Here is a 12,346-nt window from a genome sequence, read left to right as displayed (position 1 = left end):
GCAAAACGAATTCAGTAATTAGTGGAGGACCTATTCACCACCACTGGTGTGTGTTACTTGGCTCTCTGGCTTGAGTCCGAGAGTGTGTGTGCTGTCTAATGAGGGGGGAATAGTTCTGACTGGTGCCGAGTCGAGAGACAGAAAAGGTCAGGGAGCTGTTGATGGGCTCGTCTTGGCACACAATGCATCAGGGGGGTATTTCAGCACACCCAAACAAGCCTTCAGATTACAATCACAACGCATGATGTTCTTTAAACTATAAAAGAATAATAATCCTTTTTTTAAATAGAGGCGAACAGATATGTATAGCAGTAATACAGACTTTTGCGAGGCCTGTACAAACATACACAGATATATAACACACATACTCACCAGACACTTTATTTGGTACACCATGCTGGTACCAGGCTGGACCCCTCTTGCCTTCAGAACTGCCTTGATTTGTGGCATAGATTTAACAAGTTGCTATGAGTTTTTGGTCCATATTGACTGCGGATTCATGAATCTGTTCCACCACATCCCTAAGTGCTCTATCGCAGTGATTCCCAAAGTGGGTCGCGGGAGATTTTGAATGGGTCGCCAAGTCAAGCACTATTTTTCAGTGTGCTATATATCTAATCTACTCTCCTAGCAGGGCTATTCAAATGGAGGCCAAGTGCGTCCCGCCAATCATCTCCATACGGACCCGAGGGCATCCCAACCTCCCTCCTCCTATTTTCTGGTGGTGCGGCTAAATTTGGTTAGATATGCGCGTGGCCGCAGTGGCGCCTGCAGCTGGACGACTTTATGCACTGTGTGTGTACCATGAGCGCTCCGACTGACCTGAGAGAAACGTTTACAGTCCGAATATTTCAGCAGTTCTTATTCGTGTCATGTATTTCTGTCGACATTATTAATATTAACCATTCCTTGGTTTGATTATTTTCTTTCCATGAATTGGCCAAACGCGCGTGCATAATGGTCTGAAACGATTCGGATTCGTTCACCTGATGCGTTTTCTTGGTCAGTAACAACAATAGAGAACAAAATAGCTCTGGTTTCAGTTGTTTCACTAGTTTAAATTGAACTAGGCGGCAAGGCCCAGTGGATAACGAAACGCAAAGCTTATGCCTGGTTCAGATTACACGATTTTAGCCCGATTTTGATACGGTCCGTTTGACGTAGGGTGTCGTGGGGATTCGTAAACGACAACGGGCGTCGGGACGCAAATTCGATCGTATCATCTCGTGTGTCATAGTGGCCGACAACCTACGTTGCGTCTGAGATGGTTCACGACAAAAAGACTAGCATGTTTAATTTTTTCAACGGTCGTCAACGACGGTTCCGTCACATGTATGAGATTGACCAAATTAGCAGCACAAGCTTTTCCGTATACAATTTTCAAAAAAGACAAAACGAAAGAGAGACGATGGTGCTTACGTTAAAACTATAAATAAAAAAATATATAAGAAAACAATTTAGTTCATAGTTAACGGTTCCTGAACCGTACGCTGTAACTAAAAGCTGTTAAGACCTGTCTACGTGACTGTGGCGGATGTTGGTGAGCCTGGGTCTCGTCAGTTTGAGTTTTTATTTAATGGAATTTGTTTACAGTAAAGAATACACAACAACATGATTTTGGTTTAGTAAACTTTATTTAAACTTTCGTTTGGAGTTAAGTGCGCGCACACTCTTTAACGTTTAGTTTAAGTTTATTCTCACCGTTCTTTTTGTTTGTTTGTTTGTTTGACACGTCTGGTCTGAGTCCCGTGAGCTGGTGCACCATCTAAAGGGGATTGATTGGAAACATTGGACTATTTATATTAGTTCCGCCGACGATCGGGCCACAACCATTCCGGTTTCTTCTCCGGGGGGAACTTCAAGGACTATTTTGCTTGCTTTTCCTTTGTTTGTTTATTAGAAGTATATGTATTAAGTATATTAGTATTATTTGAGGTGTTTGTTTATGTATATTGGGTGTTTTCATATTCGTTTATTGTGTGTAATGGCCATTATATGTCAGCGTATCCCCCTTTATGTGTTAATTGGTGCAGGCCACCAAGTTATAAATGTTTCTGTTAGTGCTACCCAGAGAACAGGTTCTGTAAGCCCTTTACCTCTGTAAATGTTTGCAAATGCAAATGCAGTGACCCGTCGTTATTGTATGTTTTTTTTTGTTATTTTGATTTGGGTTAGCATTGACTACACTTTTGTAACCCCATCCTGTGGAAATAAACCCCTAAACGTTTGCAGTAGCCTGCTGCCTCCCCCGTGATCTTTTATCCTTTACTGGTCACATCTATCACAGTGACTAAATCAGCCATCAACACAGCCGCGTGTGATTTGTTTATTTGTTTTTGATTGACAGTAGGTCTATCTGTTGAGTATATACAATATAGCATAATATGTGTGTGTGTGTGTGTGTGTGTGTGTATGTTGTGTGTGTCAAAATCAATGAAAATGTATGTTCTTAGAGTTATTATTACTTGACAGCACTTAAATGTGTATTCTTACAAGTTAAAGAACAATATTGTGAAATTCCCTTTTTTCACCTTTGAGGCAAAAAAAAAAAAAAGCCAGGTAAAAAGTCTCTGTGGCAGGTGAATTTTTAAATCCACCAGCCACAGTGGTCAGTGGAAACTGATACATTTAAATATTCTTTGAAGAAGTTCTTCAGGACATTTATTTGAATTGATCAATTTAATGTATGAATAAAAGTATAAAATACAATATTTGAAAGGCATTTATTATAAAAGGAAATTTGAATGGGTCTTTTTAATTATATATTTATAGGTTGTCAGATTCCATTGTTAATCTTCAGCTAATCAAAATCATAAAAATAAAAAAAAAAGCTGTAAAATATTTTTAGACACTGTTCCCTAAATTTAAAAGTACAGCATGACCAGGACAACAAGAAAGAAGTTTTCTAAAACCCACTGTGTCTGTCTGCCTGAGATTTGCCCTTATAAGCAATTGAGACAAATTAGTGCCAAGGACACTAAACATCTTTGTGCCAACAATGTTTACCTTTAATTTAAGCTGCTGACCTGAAACCAAATAGTGATCGTTTGAATTGCATTAATCTAACTGCAAAAGAAGTTGTTTATTAGAGTAATTTGCTCTAATTTAACTTCAGACAGCATGGTTTTTGCAATTAACCACAATCGATTAAAGGAACTGGGGGAGATTTCTTGAGCTTTCAACAAGTGTAAGAACACTGCCATCTATCTGCAAACAGGAGAGCGGCAAGCTCAGCTTGACCCACACTGTTCCCTAAAACTAAAAACAATGACTTGTGGTACTTCTAAATAATTTAATTAATATAAAAAGACACTAAAAAAGTAGTAGTTTCTGTTTAAAATGTACTTTATTGGACAGCGAAAACATTCCAAGTTTATTAAAACAACAAAAAAATGTTATTGCATTTTCAATTCCTAATTTCTCACTTTGGAAAAAAGTTAACTTCTCATTCTGAAAAGGCCAAAAATAAGTCTGGCCAGACAACATGTTCACTACAGCACTGTCCAGCAAAGATGCCTGAGGATACACTGGAAGTGCATACACACTGCTTATGTGCTGCATCAAGAGGTTTTTATTGCAGACCGTGTGAGCACACAAGAGATCTTTTTCATATCGTTATATGGTTTGAATACCACAGGACAGGAGGTGTATCTCTTGGGGAGTCATATGGGAACTTAAAGAAGATAAAAGGCACTTCTAATAAAAATACCCAAATGAGTGCAAACACAAGAGAGAGACTGAAGCCATTAAGCAAATGAAGGTGACGGAATGAATAGGAAGAAAAACAAAATACATAAAGAAATTATTACATAGAAAACAAGACAAACAAACAGGTTGTGGCCTTTATCTTCAACCGCTCATGACCATGCGGACGAGTTCTGTGGGAAGAAAAGAAGAGATCAAAAAAAGTTAGTGTCCATTTGCAGCAGAAAGGGGATCGACCCCAACTACAGCATACGGAAAATCTTTTCTAATCTTCAGCCCAAAGTTATTTTTAAAGAACCTAGCCAAACATATCCTCATCGACCCTTCAAAGCTGCACGTGGCCTGCCATGTTTGCTGTAGTTTGAAGCCGCTCCCCAGTACTCGTTCGTAAGTGGTGAGAAACAGGGTGAGAGCAAGATCATGGCTAGCTCCTACTCAACAACAGTTTAAAGACTTAACAAGGTCTAGGATTCAAGAAAATGTTAAAGAAGCTCCTTCTGGTTTTCCTCTACAGGGCAAGAGTGGAAACAGTCTTTTAGCGCAGCTACAGTAATGAGAGATCGTAGAGTTGAACTATGAATCAGCCCCCATCAGGAAAAGGGAGAGAAAGATCAGCAAACACAGCCAAATCACTGCAACTTGATTGGTTAGTTCATAATAAAAGCAACTGCGCTGCTTGGTGAGCGCAGGGAGGGTTGTGTGCTGATATTTGAAATATCAGAAGACGAATCCAAAAGTGAATTAAACGCTTTTAAATGGAAGCATCCCTTGACCAGCGCTCAAGTCTGAAGCAGCGCAGTGGCTCTTTCGCCTCTTTCCGGCCGTCACAGGGACGGCCACATGCTGAGAGCATGCTGCAGCCAGGGGCCAGAGAAAAGGCTGCTGCAAAGATAGGGAAGAGTTCAACCATATGTCAAAACCACATCCAACCAGGCTCCCTCGCTCAGACGCCACATGATGCACAGCTACCCTGCTGTGAAGGACTACATTAGCAAAACGATAAGGTGTAGGCTATGCAAACATGCACGTCTGAGAGCGTTCAAGAAAAAGCCTGGATGGATTGTTGCTTCACGTGTTACAAATGTTGAGGGCAGGAGGTAGACGTACACCCGAGACATCTCTCAGCCAGACATGATGTGGCGAACGAAGGCTGTGGAAGATCGATTACAGTTACGGCATGCGGTCACCACCAGATTCTCACTAAAAGAACTTGCATAATGCTTGTAAACAAAATAACAACCTCATTATAGTACATAAATATAATACAATTCCCAGCACACCGCTGTATTTCAGATTAAAATGTACAGTAAATCCCTTTAAGATCTATTGACAAAAACTAGGTTTAAAGAACAGTGAATGCTCTCTTCGTGAAACTACATACATAGTAAAAACTCAAATGTTTACCTTCGTAATTGATGCAGCCGTTTGCATCTTCGTGTCCGGCTAGAAGCGTTTCTACCTCCTCTTCGGTCATCTTCTCACCTTTAAAAAAAAAAAACCCAAATAGGCATTTTTTAGCAAATAAAACACTATATACCAATACACCATATTTGAAATGTTCAACTCAACCATGTCTGAGTTCTGTATTTTCATTCAGTGTCCTAGATGTGGAGGACTGGACTATAAATATCTCCTCGGGAGACCAGGCCGGCTTACCCAGTGTGGTGAGAACATGACGGAGCTCAGCACCCATGACTGTGCCGTTGCCTTCCTTGTCAAATACTCTAAGCCCCTCCACAAAGTCCTCAAACGTGCCCTGGTCTTTGTTCTTAGCGATGGCCTGGAGCATGGGCAGGAACTGTTCGAAGTCCAGCAGTTTATGGTTCATTTCTGAGGAACAAAGAAGCCTTTAATCAGACAAGACAGCATTTATTTCCGCATTATGCAGGAACCAAGAGCTACTATAATTACCATAGTTGATATACTATCATAGTTATCATTACATAGCAACATTTTTATAATAATATTGCTACTTGAGTGAAAGAAGTTTTGGGCCAAAACTCATTATTTGTCATATTTATTTATATAAAAAAGAAGCTTTTTTTAAAATATGAATACCAAAGAAATGTAATGCATGAATGCACTTAAAAAAACCTTAATTTATGTGCTGCTAAAATTGAAATGTATTTTTTGTTGTTGTGGGATCAGTAAAATTGTCAGGGCAAGCACAAATCTGAACATCCAGCCCAACAGTTAAAAACAACTGTCTGGTTGATCCATTTATTTTCTTATCCTGTAAATCTAGATATTGACAAAATAAGAGATAAAACTGAGGCAATGATTACACAGGTCAGACATTACCTATAGGCCTGGTTTCAAATATAAGGCCTAGATTAAGCCAGGAGTAGGCTTTAGCTGAATTAGGATTTTTAAATAGCAACAATGACATCGACATATTTTAAGATATCAGTGCAAGTTGCTTTCAGTTAAAACAGCTCAAACATATATTTTAGTATAGGACAGGCTTAAGCATTGTCTATGAAAGCAGGCAATAGTGTCTGATCCTACCTTCGGCCTTTGGGTTTCCCAGGACCTTGAGCACCTCAGCATTGACGGGATTCTGGCCCAGCGCACGCATCACATCCCCACACTGACTGTAGGTGATCTTTCCATCTCCCGTCCGGTCAAACAAGAGGAAGGCTTCTTTGAATTCTGCAGAGATCATTGAAGAATTTATTGAAGCAAATTGCTGGAAAAATGGACAGAGAACAGGGAAAGAAGAAAAGGACAAGATGCTTGCATGAAAAAAGAGAAACTGAAATGAACATGGGAAGACAAACAAGGATGGTTGACTGCATTTTGCATTTAAAAAAAGACTAGATATATCATGCCTTGGATCAGCACAAAGAGAAATACTGCACCGGCCATCAATGTTAATGCCATTCCAGGCTATTCTAAATGACCACAGACACCTTATCCATCCACCTAAAGTCTTTATACGCTTCCTTACCCATAGACTTTTTGATCACATTTAAAAGCTTGTGAAATATTCAAACGCATCAACTAGCTATTTAAACAGTATGGCTTTATTTAACGCAAAGTCAGAATCTGTGGCAATCTTCAGGGCAAAAACTAAATTACAAAAATAAAAGTTACAGCAAAAATACACGATTATTACTAGTAACATAATAATTCTTAAACCTGTTCTGGTAAAATCTTACTAAATAAGTAGCTAACTACCCTATTATCCTTGAGTGCACACTCTAAAAATACTTGATTCTGATTGGCCAGTCAGCATTCAAACACATAATATATAATCATTTTGATTAAACTAAAATTATTAATATATGTTTATGTATTAAATTGAAACAATGTAATCTGTTTTGTGCAAGGCTCTTGATCATAATATATTTATATATATGCAAAGTAAAAGATTGTGTTTACATAATATATGTGTGTGTGTGTGTGTCCTGTGTATAATTATTTTGTATTTATAAATACATGATGCATGTATATATTTAAGAATTATTTGCACGTAAATACTGTGTGTATGTGTGTTTGTATATATATATATACAAAATCTATATTATATTTAAATATAAACATGTTCTATATGAATAACACATTTTCTTAAATATATACATGCATGTGTGTATAATAATTATACACAGTACACACATATATATTATGTAAACACAAACTTATTTTGGATGCGATTAATCACAATTAATCTTTGCACAACAATAAAATATAAATAAATACACATATATACACATTATATATATATATATATATATATATATATATATACACACTTAAATCATTTATAAAAAGATATTTAATGCATTAAAGTTAATTGAATATAATTGCTTAGACATTGATATTAATTATTAAGTAAACTATTAAAATTGAATGAAGGCAAATTAAAAAAAAATTAAGACAGAATTTGGGGATGGGGGGAATCAAATGGATCTTAATATGCTATATATGGTAAAATATAAAGAGGTTTTTATATACATTTATCTTAAAACAGAATTTTTATATATTGCATTATTCAGTGCTTAAATTGTGCGTGGTTAAAAATAATTTTTGTTTATTATTTTGACTCCAAGCCAGAGTTCACCAAAAGAACTGAATGTTATCCGTTAGGACAAGCCCTATCCAAAAAAATAAAAAGAATCTCCCATCTCAGTAATGCTTTTCCTGCTCCCTGGAATGTGGCTGTTCCCTTGCATGCCTTAAATTGAGCCTTTAACCATATATGGTAAGAGAGGAAAACTGGAGAGCGAGCAGTATTGTCAACCTCTTTTGCTTAAACAAACAAGGGCAAAGATTAACCTAAATGGCCAGTGATCAAAAAAGCTCATGCCATTAGTAGTAACACAGATTATAACCAAAATATTAAAGTTTCAAAGTTGATTTAGATGTTTAACACGGCAATGTTTCACACCCTTTTGTTAGCAAACTTTCAACACTTCCTGACTGAGACACACCCTCTGCAGATATGACGGTCCATGCTACAGAGGAAACACATAGGCCTCCACATCGAAAAACGCATTTCTACCGTCCAAACAAACAACAATTTAATTCTTACAGTTCATGGATTTTAATTATTGAATGAAGTTCATGTAGGAGGCAGGCGAGGTGCTTTCAGACACACAAACAGCAGCTTGTTGCCTTTAACACAATGCAAACTAAATGACATCAGAACAGAAAAGTTATTAATGCACTCACCGTGTATTTGCTCCAAGTTAAACTCAATCTGGAGGTGACATACAGTGGCAAAGGAAAACAATACAAAGGTAAGGAAAGAAAGTAGGAGGAATGCAAGGGCAGAGTAATAGAGGAGCAGAATAACATGGATGGGATGATGTAAAAGCAGGCTTTCTAGGAAGAAATGCGGGGGAATAATACATACACATATAGATCACTTTGAGACAAAGTAACATGCTGCTTGACTAGAGACAAACTCACCAAGAATCTGGTCCTCGCTGAATTCAGACTGTTTGAGACAGAGCGACATTCAATGAATATGAAATGATGCACAATAGCAATGCTGTGAATCAAATGGGGTTTCTGATAAAAACATATCTGGGTCCATAAAATCCGTCTGCGAATACAGTTAAGTCCGGCTGAAAAAGTTAGACAAGTTTTCTATCCCTGGCTAAAACTGACCAGCTAATACTGTCCGCTAACTCATAACCGTGTACCGAGTGACGGTTTAACTAAAAGACAATCCTTTTAAAAATGTAATTTAGCTAGCACAGTCTTAGACTTCTGTAAATGATATTCAAGAACAATTTAGAACAAGTATAGGTCACTTTCACGCTTACTAAATAGCATAAAACTTAGCTTAGCTAGCATGAAATGGGCTAACGACAGACTCGTTCGGCACTTTAATTGAATACCGTTTTCTAACTCTACATTTAGATATGTTAACATAGAAAAGTTCTACTCAATTCTATTTTCAATTAAATGTTTATCAAAATGCCTACCATATTTGCAGTGGCTTGTTTTCCGGGGTGTGCGTATCGCGGCGGGAGAGTGAAATGACTAACGTTAGAGCTGCAGCGTTATGAAGGCTAGGCACTGTAGGCAGGCGATGTCCGACTAGTGAACGAATCGTTCTTTGGAGTCGAATCTTTTTAATGAATTAGCTGAACCGGTTCACAAAACCTGTTCACTAATACGGATAAACTAATGGTTCGCGATTTGGAATGACTCGATCCAAACGGTTGGGGTCAATACTGTCAGAGACCGCGTGTTTTTTTGTATTTTATATGTCAGACTCGTAATGCTCCTTAAACCGACGAATGAACTTAAGAATATCTGGAGAGTACTGACTTATGTTATGGGACTAAAGCCGATGATATAAATAAATGCTAGTTATGGAAGTGAGTTGAACTTGAATCATGGTTGCAAGAACTGAACTGGGACGCATACACTTACAATAAGCATTATAAGTTAAAATAATATTAACAGTAAAACGTAAAATGGCTGTACGTCATGATACGTCATCACGTAAAAGAATCACTGAATCAGTTTTATACCGGTTCTTTTTAACGAACTGAATCGCGAGAATGAGTCGGTCTTCCCTCTTCACTACAGGATGGAGAATGATCATTACACAAAACATAACTGCACAAAGACACTCCCAGCGCAAACCACATAGCATAATTATTGACTCCACACAATTGTCAAAACGTGTATATCCTTATTGCTGATGATTTATATAGGCTATTTGTGTGAAGCCATGCGATTTAGCTTTTGTTTGTAAGGTTCAGTTGTGTATTTCAATGCTGCATGCCTGCATTCCTAAGCACATGGAGGTGTTGGTTGTCTATATGGGGTGTGATATAATGATAATTCATCAAACCCATCTAATGCTTCAATATCTGACTGAATATATCGCTCTGTTAATTCCACCCTTGAGAATCAGGTCTATTATAATGAAGAAAATACATTTACATGTAAGTAAATTGTGACAGTAATGCAGCTCAGGGACCCTAGTGTGGACCAGCTACAGCATCAGTGCCCCATTTCTCAATCCTGATATAGCTCTAATATTCTCTTAAGGTTTGGGGGCTGGGTTGACACAGTTTTCCATGAGGTAGAAGCTGCATAAAAAGAGATTACCTTAATGTTTTATTCACAACTACTATAAAATTCAGATCTGATACTTGTGTTGCAGTGTGGCAGTAGCCTATATGTTGCCATACAGACATTTAAAATGAATAAAGGCTTAAATCTACATCAAATTATTCATATGAAGGTTTTTGGTCTGTCATTTTGCACCACATTCTATTTCTGCTATAGATTTACCTGTGCTATTTAAGTGATGCATATCAGAGCTGTTGCCATAGTAATGATGAATAAGCAGGAGAAAGTTCAAATTTGAAACACTTTGTTGCAGGACCATAACTTACCTCTAATGTGCTGGGGTCAAAGGGGGATTCAGAGGGGCGCAGCATCCGCGGTTTCAGCTCAGGAGCTGGTTTCGGGGGTGAGGGTGTTGTGGAAGGGCAAGGAAATGGTGGTCCATGTCTTGGTAAGGTTCCCCCAGATGGAGATTTTTTAATTGATGGTTCTCGTTTTGGTGCCATCGCCAGACCTTGATATGCGTCCTTCCTCCCTGTCCACTGCTTTTGGGATCTCAAGGAAAAATCTGTCAGATGAATTGCATGTGTGTCCTCTGATAGTAGAAAATGAGAAAAGAAATAAGCGGAGAAGCAGGTTGGCAGCAGGAATAATCTAGGAGGAATTCATGCAGTGGATGTGCATGCAGTGAGAGTGGAAGAGAGTGTGCGTAGGAGTGCTGTCTCACTGAGTCTGTTTCACTCTCTCTGCTTGTATTTATATGTAGGTCAGAACCGTGTACATATGTGGGTGTTTGTGTCAAGACAGCAGTATCAGTATAAAAGAATCTTATTTTACATTTGCATCAAGACCTCTGTGTGTGTGTGTTTGTTTGTAAGAGCTAGCTCTGTTAGGTATTTCACTTTTAATTATGTTCCTTTCATCTCTGGGAAATATTTCTCACCCTCTGTCTTGGTAAGTATCTGTGTTCTTACTCAATGTTTCCGTGTGATGATTCTGTCAAGCATTATTATTATTTATTTACTCCCCTATAAGATCTCTTGGTTTTGCTCAAGTAAAAAATGGTATGATTTAGTCTTTTATAGTCTAATCTCTTCAATAAAGTCCATGCTTAGAGGTACTAGTGTGTATTTGAATATTAAGGATGTACATTAAAAGTATACACAAATATAATGTCACCCTTCTTCTAATATACAGCAGTAATTCCAGTGAAAGTTATCTTAATGACATTATACATTCCAGAGATTTGTGTGTTGGACCATTTTTGGATGAATTACAATGTTATTGGGTGTTTGAATCATGAATCCACAATGAAAACACTAAAAGGCAAGAATGACTTTTTTATGTAAAGTGTTTTAACCAATCAGTAAGTATAGGGCGTGACAGCACAAGGGCAAAGTTGCTCTTGACTAGAACCACTAGATGTCAGTATTGGCCAAAATAAAACCTTATTATGAAATAAATCCCCCTAGTGAGTAAACTATTATGCAAGTTTATTTTTTTTCCTACAAAAAAACAAAAAAACATATTATTGATAATTTATCAAAAATATTTGATAAATGAAAACTTTGGTCATATGTCAACGTTTAATTATTCAAACAGACTTAGATTTATTGATTAAACCTGCTCTAAATTATTTAAATGTTATTTCTCCCTTTAAATGTCAGGCTTGTATAATTTTGTAATCTGGTTTTAAGCAGTAGGCAATCATTCAATCATATTTGTCACGATAGGCCCTACCTTAAGTAGTATAATTTTAAAAAACAAACAAACAAACAAACAAACAAACAAAAAAACAATTCCCAATAGCTACATCATAGTAGGCTTAGCCTATAGCTAATAGGTAAACGAATTTCTTAAATGAAACTTAAAATATTTGTTTACGGACAACTCTTCTAACGTCAAATATGTCCATAGCCTACTACAGATTAAATGCTCTTGATATCTATTTTTTACAGAAATAATGTCGAATAATCGATGGTCTCTCCGCCCTTTAATAGATTTTACGTACAATCCATCGCGCGCTCAATGGGCCTTGAAATCACCGTTTATGCGTCTCGAGCGTCAGAACAATAGTGACACAGGACCCCCACCGCGCGACCAA

At 37.5% G+C, this 12,346-nt stretch overlaps 2 protein-coding genes across 5 annotated transcripts in view; both read right to left on the bottom strand.

The window, feature by feature from the left end:
• The window catches only part of LOC120463729 (uncharacterized), a 40,293-nt gene extending 38,390 nt beyond the window's left edge, over positions 1 to 1,903 (bottom strand). For both annotated transcript variants that reach the window (XR_016148033.1, XM_089124343.1), the window contains exons 1-2: positions 1,702 to 1,903; positions 373 to 435 (exon numbers count right to left, since the gene is read on the bottom strand). Coding sequence is in view for 1 of the 2 variants with exons in the window: in XM_089124343.1 (XP_088980469.1) it covers positions 373 to 435; positions 1,702 to 1,765 (127 nt within the window). In the remaining variant the exon portion in view is untranslated. The remainder of the gene's footprint in view (positions 1 to 372; positions 436 to 1,701) is intronic.
• Positions 1,904 to 3,395: 1,492 nt separating this feature from the next.
• Positions 3,396 to 10,922, bottom strand: LOC120463331 (myosin light polypeptide 6). Of its 3 annotated transcripts, XM_039652345.2 has the most exons (7): positions 10,572 to 10,803; positions 8,380 to 8,407; positions 6,214 to 6,357; positions 5,362 to 5,535; positions 5,110 to 5,187; positions 4,813 to 4,855; positions 3,396 to 3,878 (listed from the first exon to the last, which is right to left on the bottom strand). In XM_039652345.2, exons 1-6 carry the CDS (start codon positions 10,746 to 10,748, stop codon positions 4,827 to 4,829), a joined length of 630 nt encoding a protein of 209 aa, XP_039508279.1. In that variant the 5' UTR covers positions 10,749 to 10,803; the 3' UTR covers positions 3,396 to 3,878; positions 4,813 to 4,826. The 3 variants fall into 3 exon arrangements, with proteins under 3 accessions (XP_039508279.1, XP_039508278.1, XP_039508282.1); XM_039652344.2 differs by lacking the exon at positions 4,813 to 4,855 and having other exon boundaries at positions 10,572 to 10,922; XM_039652348.2 differs by lacking the exons at positions 4,813 to 4,855; positions 8,380 to 8,407 and adding an exon at positions 8,620 to 8,647 and having other exon boundaries at positions 10,572 to 10,779.
• Positions 10,923 to 12,346: the final 1,424 nt, after the last annotated feature.

The sequence above is a fragment of the Pimephales promelas genome, chromosome 20 (genome assembly GCF_988280905.1).
Source record: "Pimephales promelas chromosome 20, fPimPro1.hap1.1, whole genome shotgun sequence".
Taxonomy (NCBI): Eukaryota; Metazoa; Chordata; class Actinopteri; order Cypriniformes; family Leuciscidae; genus Pimephales; species Pimephales promelas.
The sequence above is the reverse complement of the archived record's forward strand: the minus strand, read 5'-3'. Positions and strand labels throughout refer to the sequence as shown.

Bases quoted from the DNA above. Each gene is read 5' to 3' on its own strand.
- LOC120463331 (XM_039652344.2), bottom strand. From the start codon at position 10,748: ATGGCACCAAAACGAGAACCATCAATTAAAAAATCTCCATCTGGGGGA. The intron at 6,358-8,379 runs GTGAGTGCATTA...TGATCTCTGCAG, and splicing joins TAACTTGGAGCAAATACACG to AATTCAAAGAAGCCTTCCTC. The intron at 3,879-5,109 runs GTAAACATTTGA...TTCTTCCCACAG, and splicing joins CGGCTGCATCAATTACGAAG to AACTCGTCCGCATGGTCATG.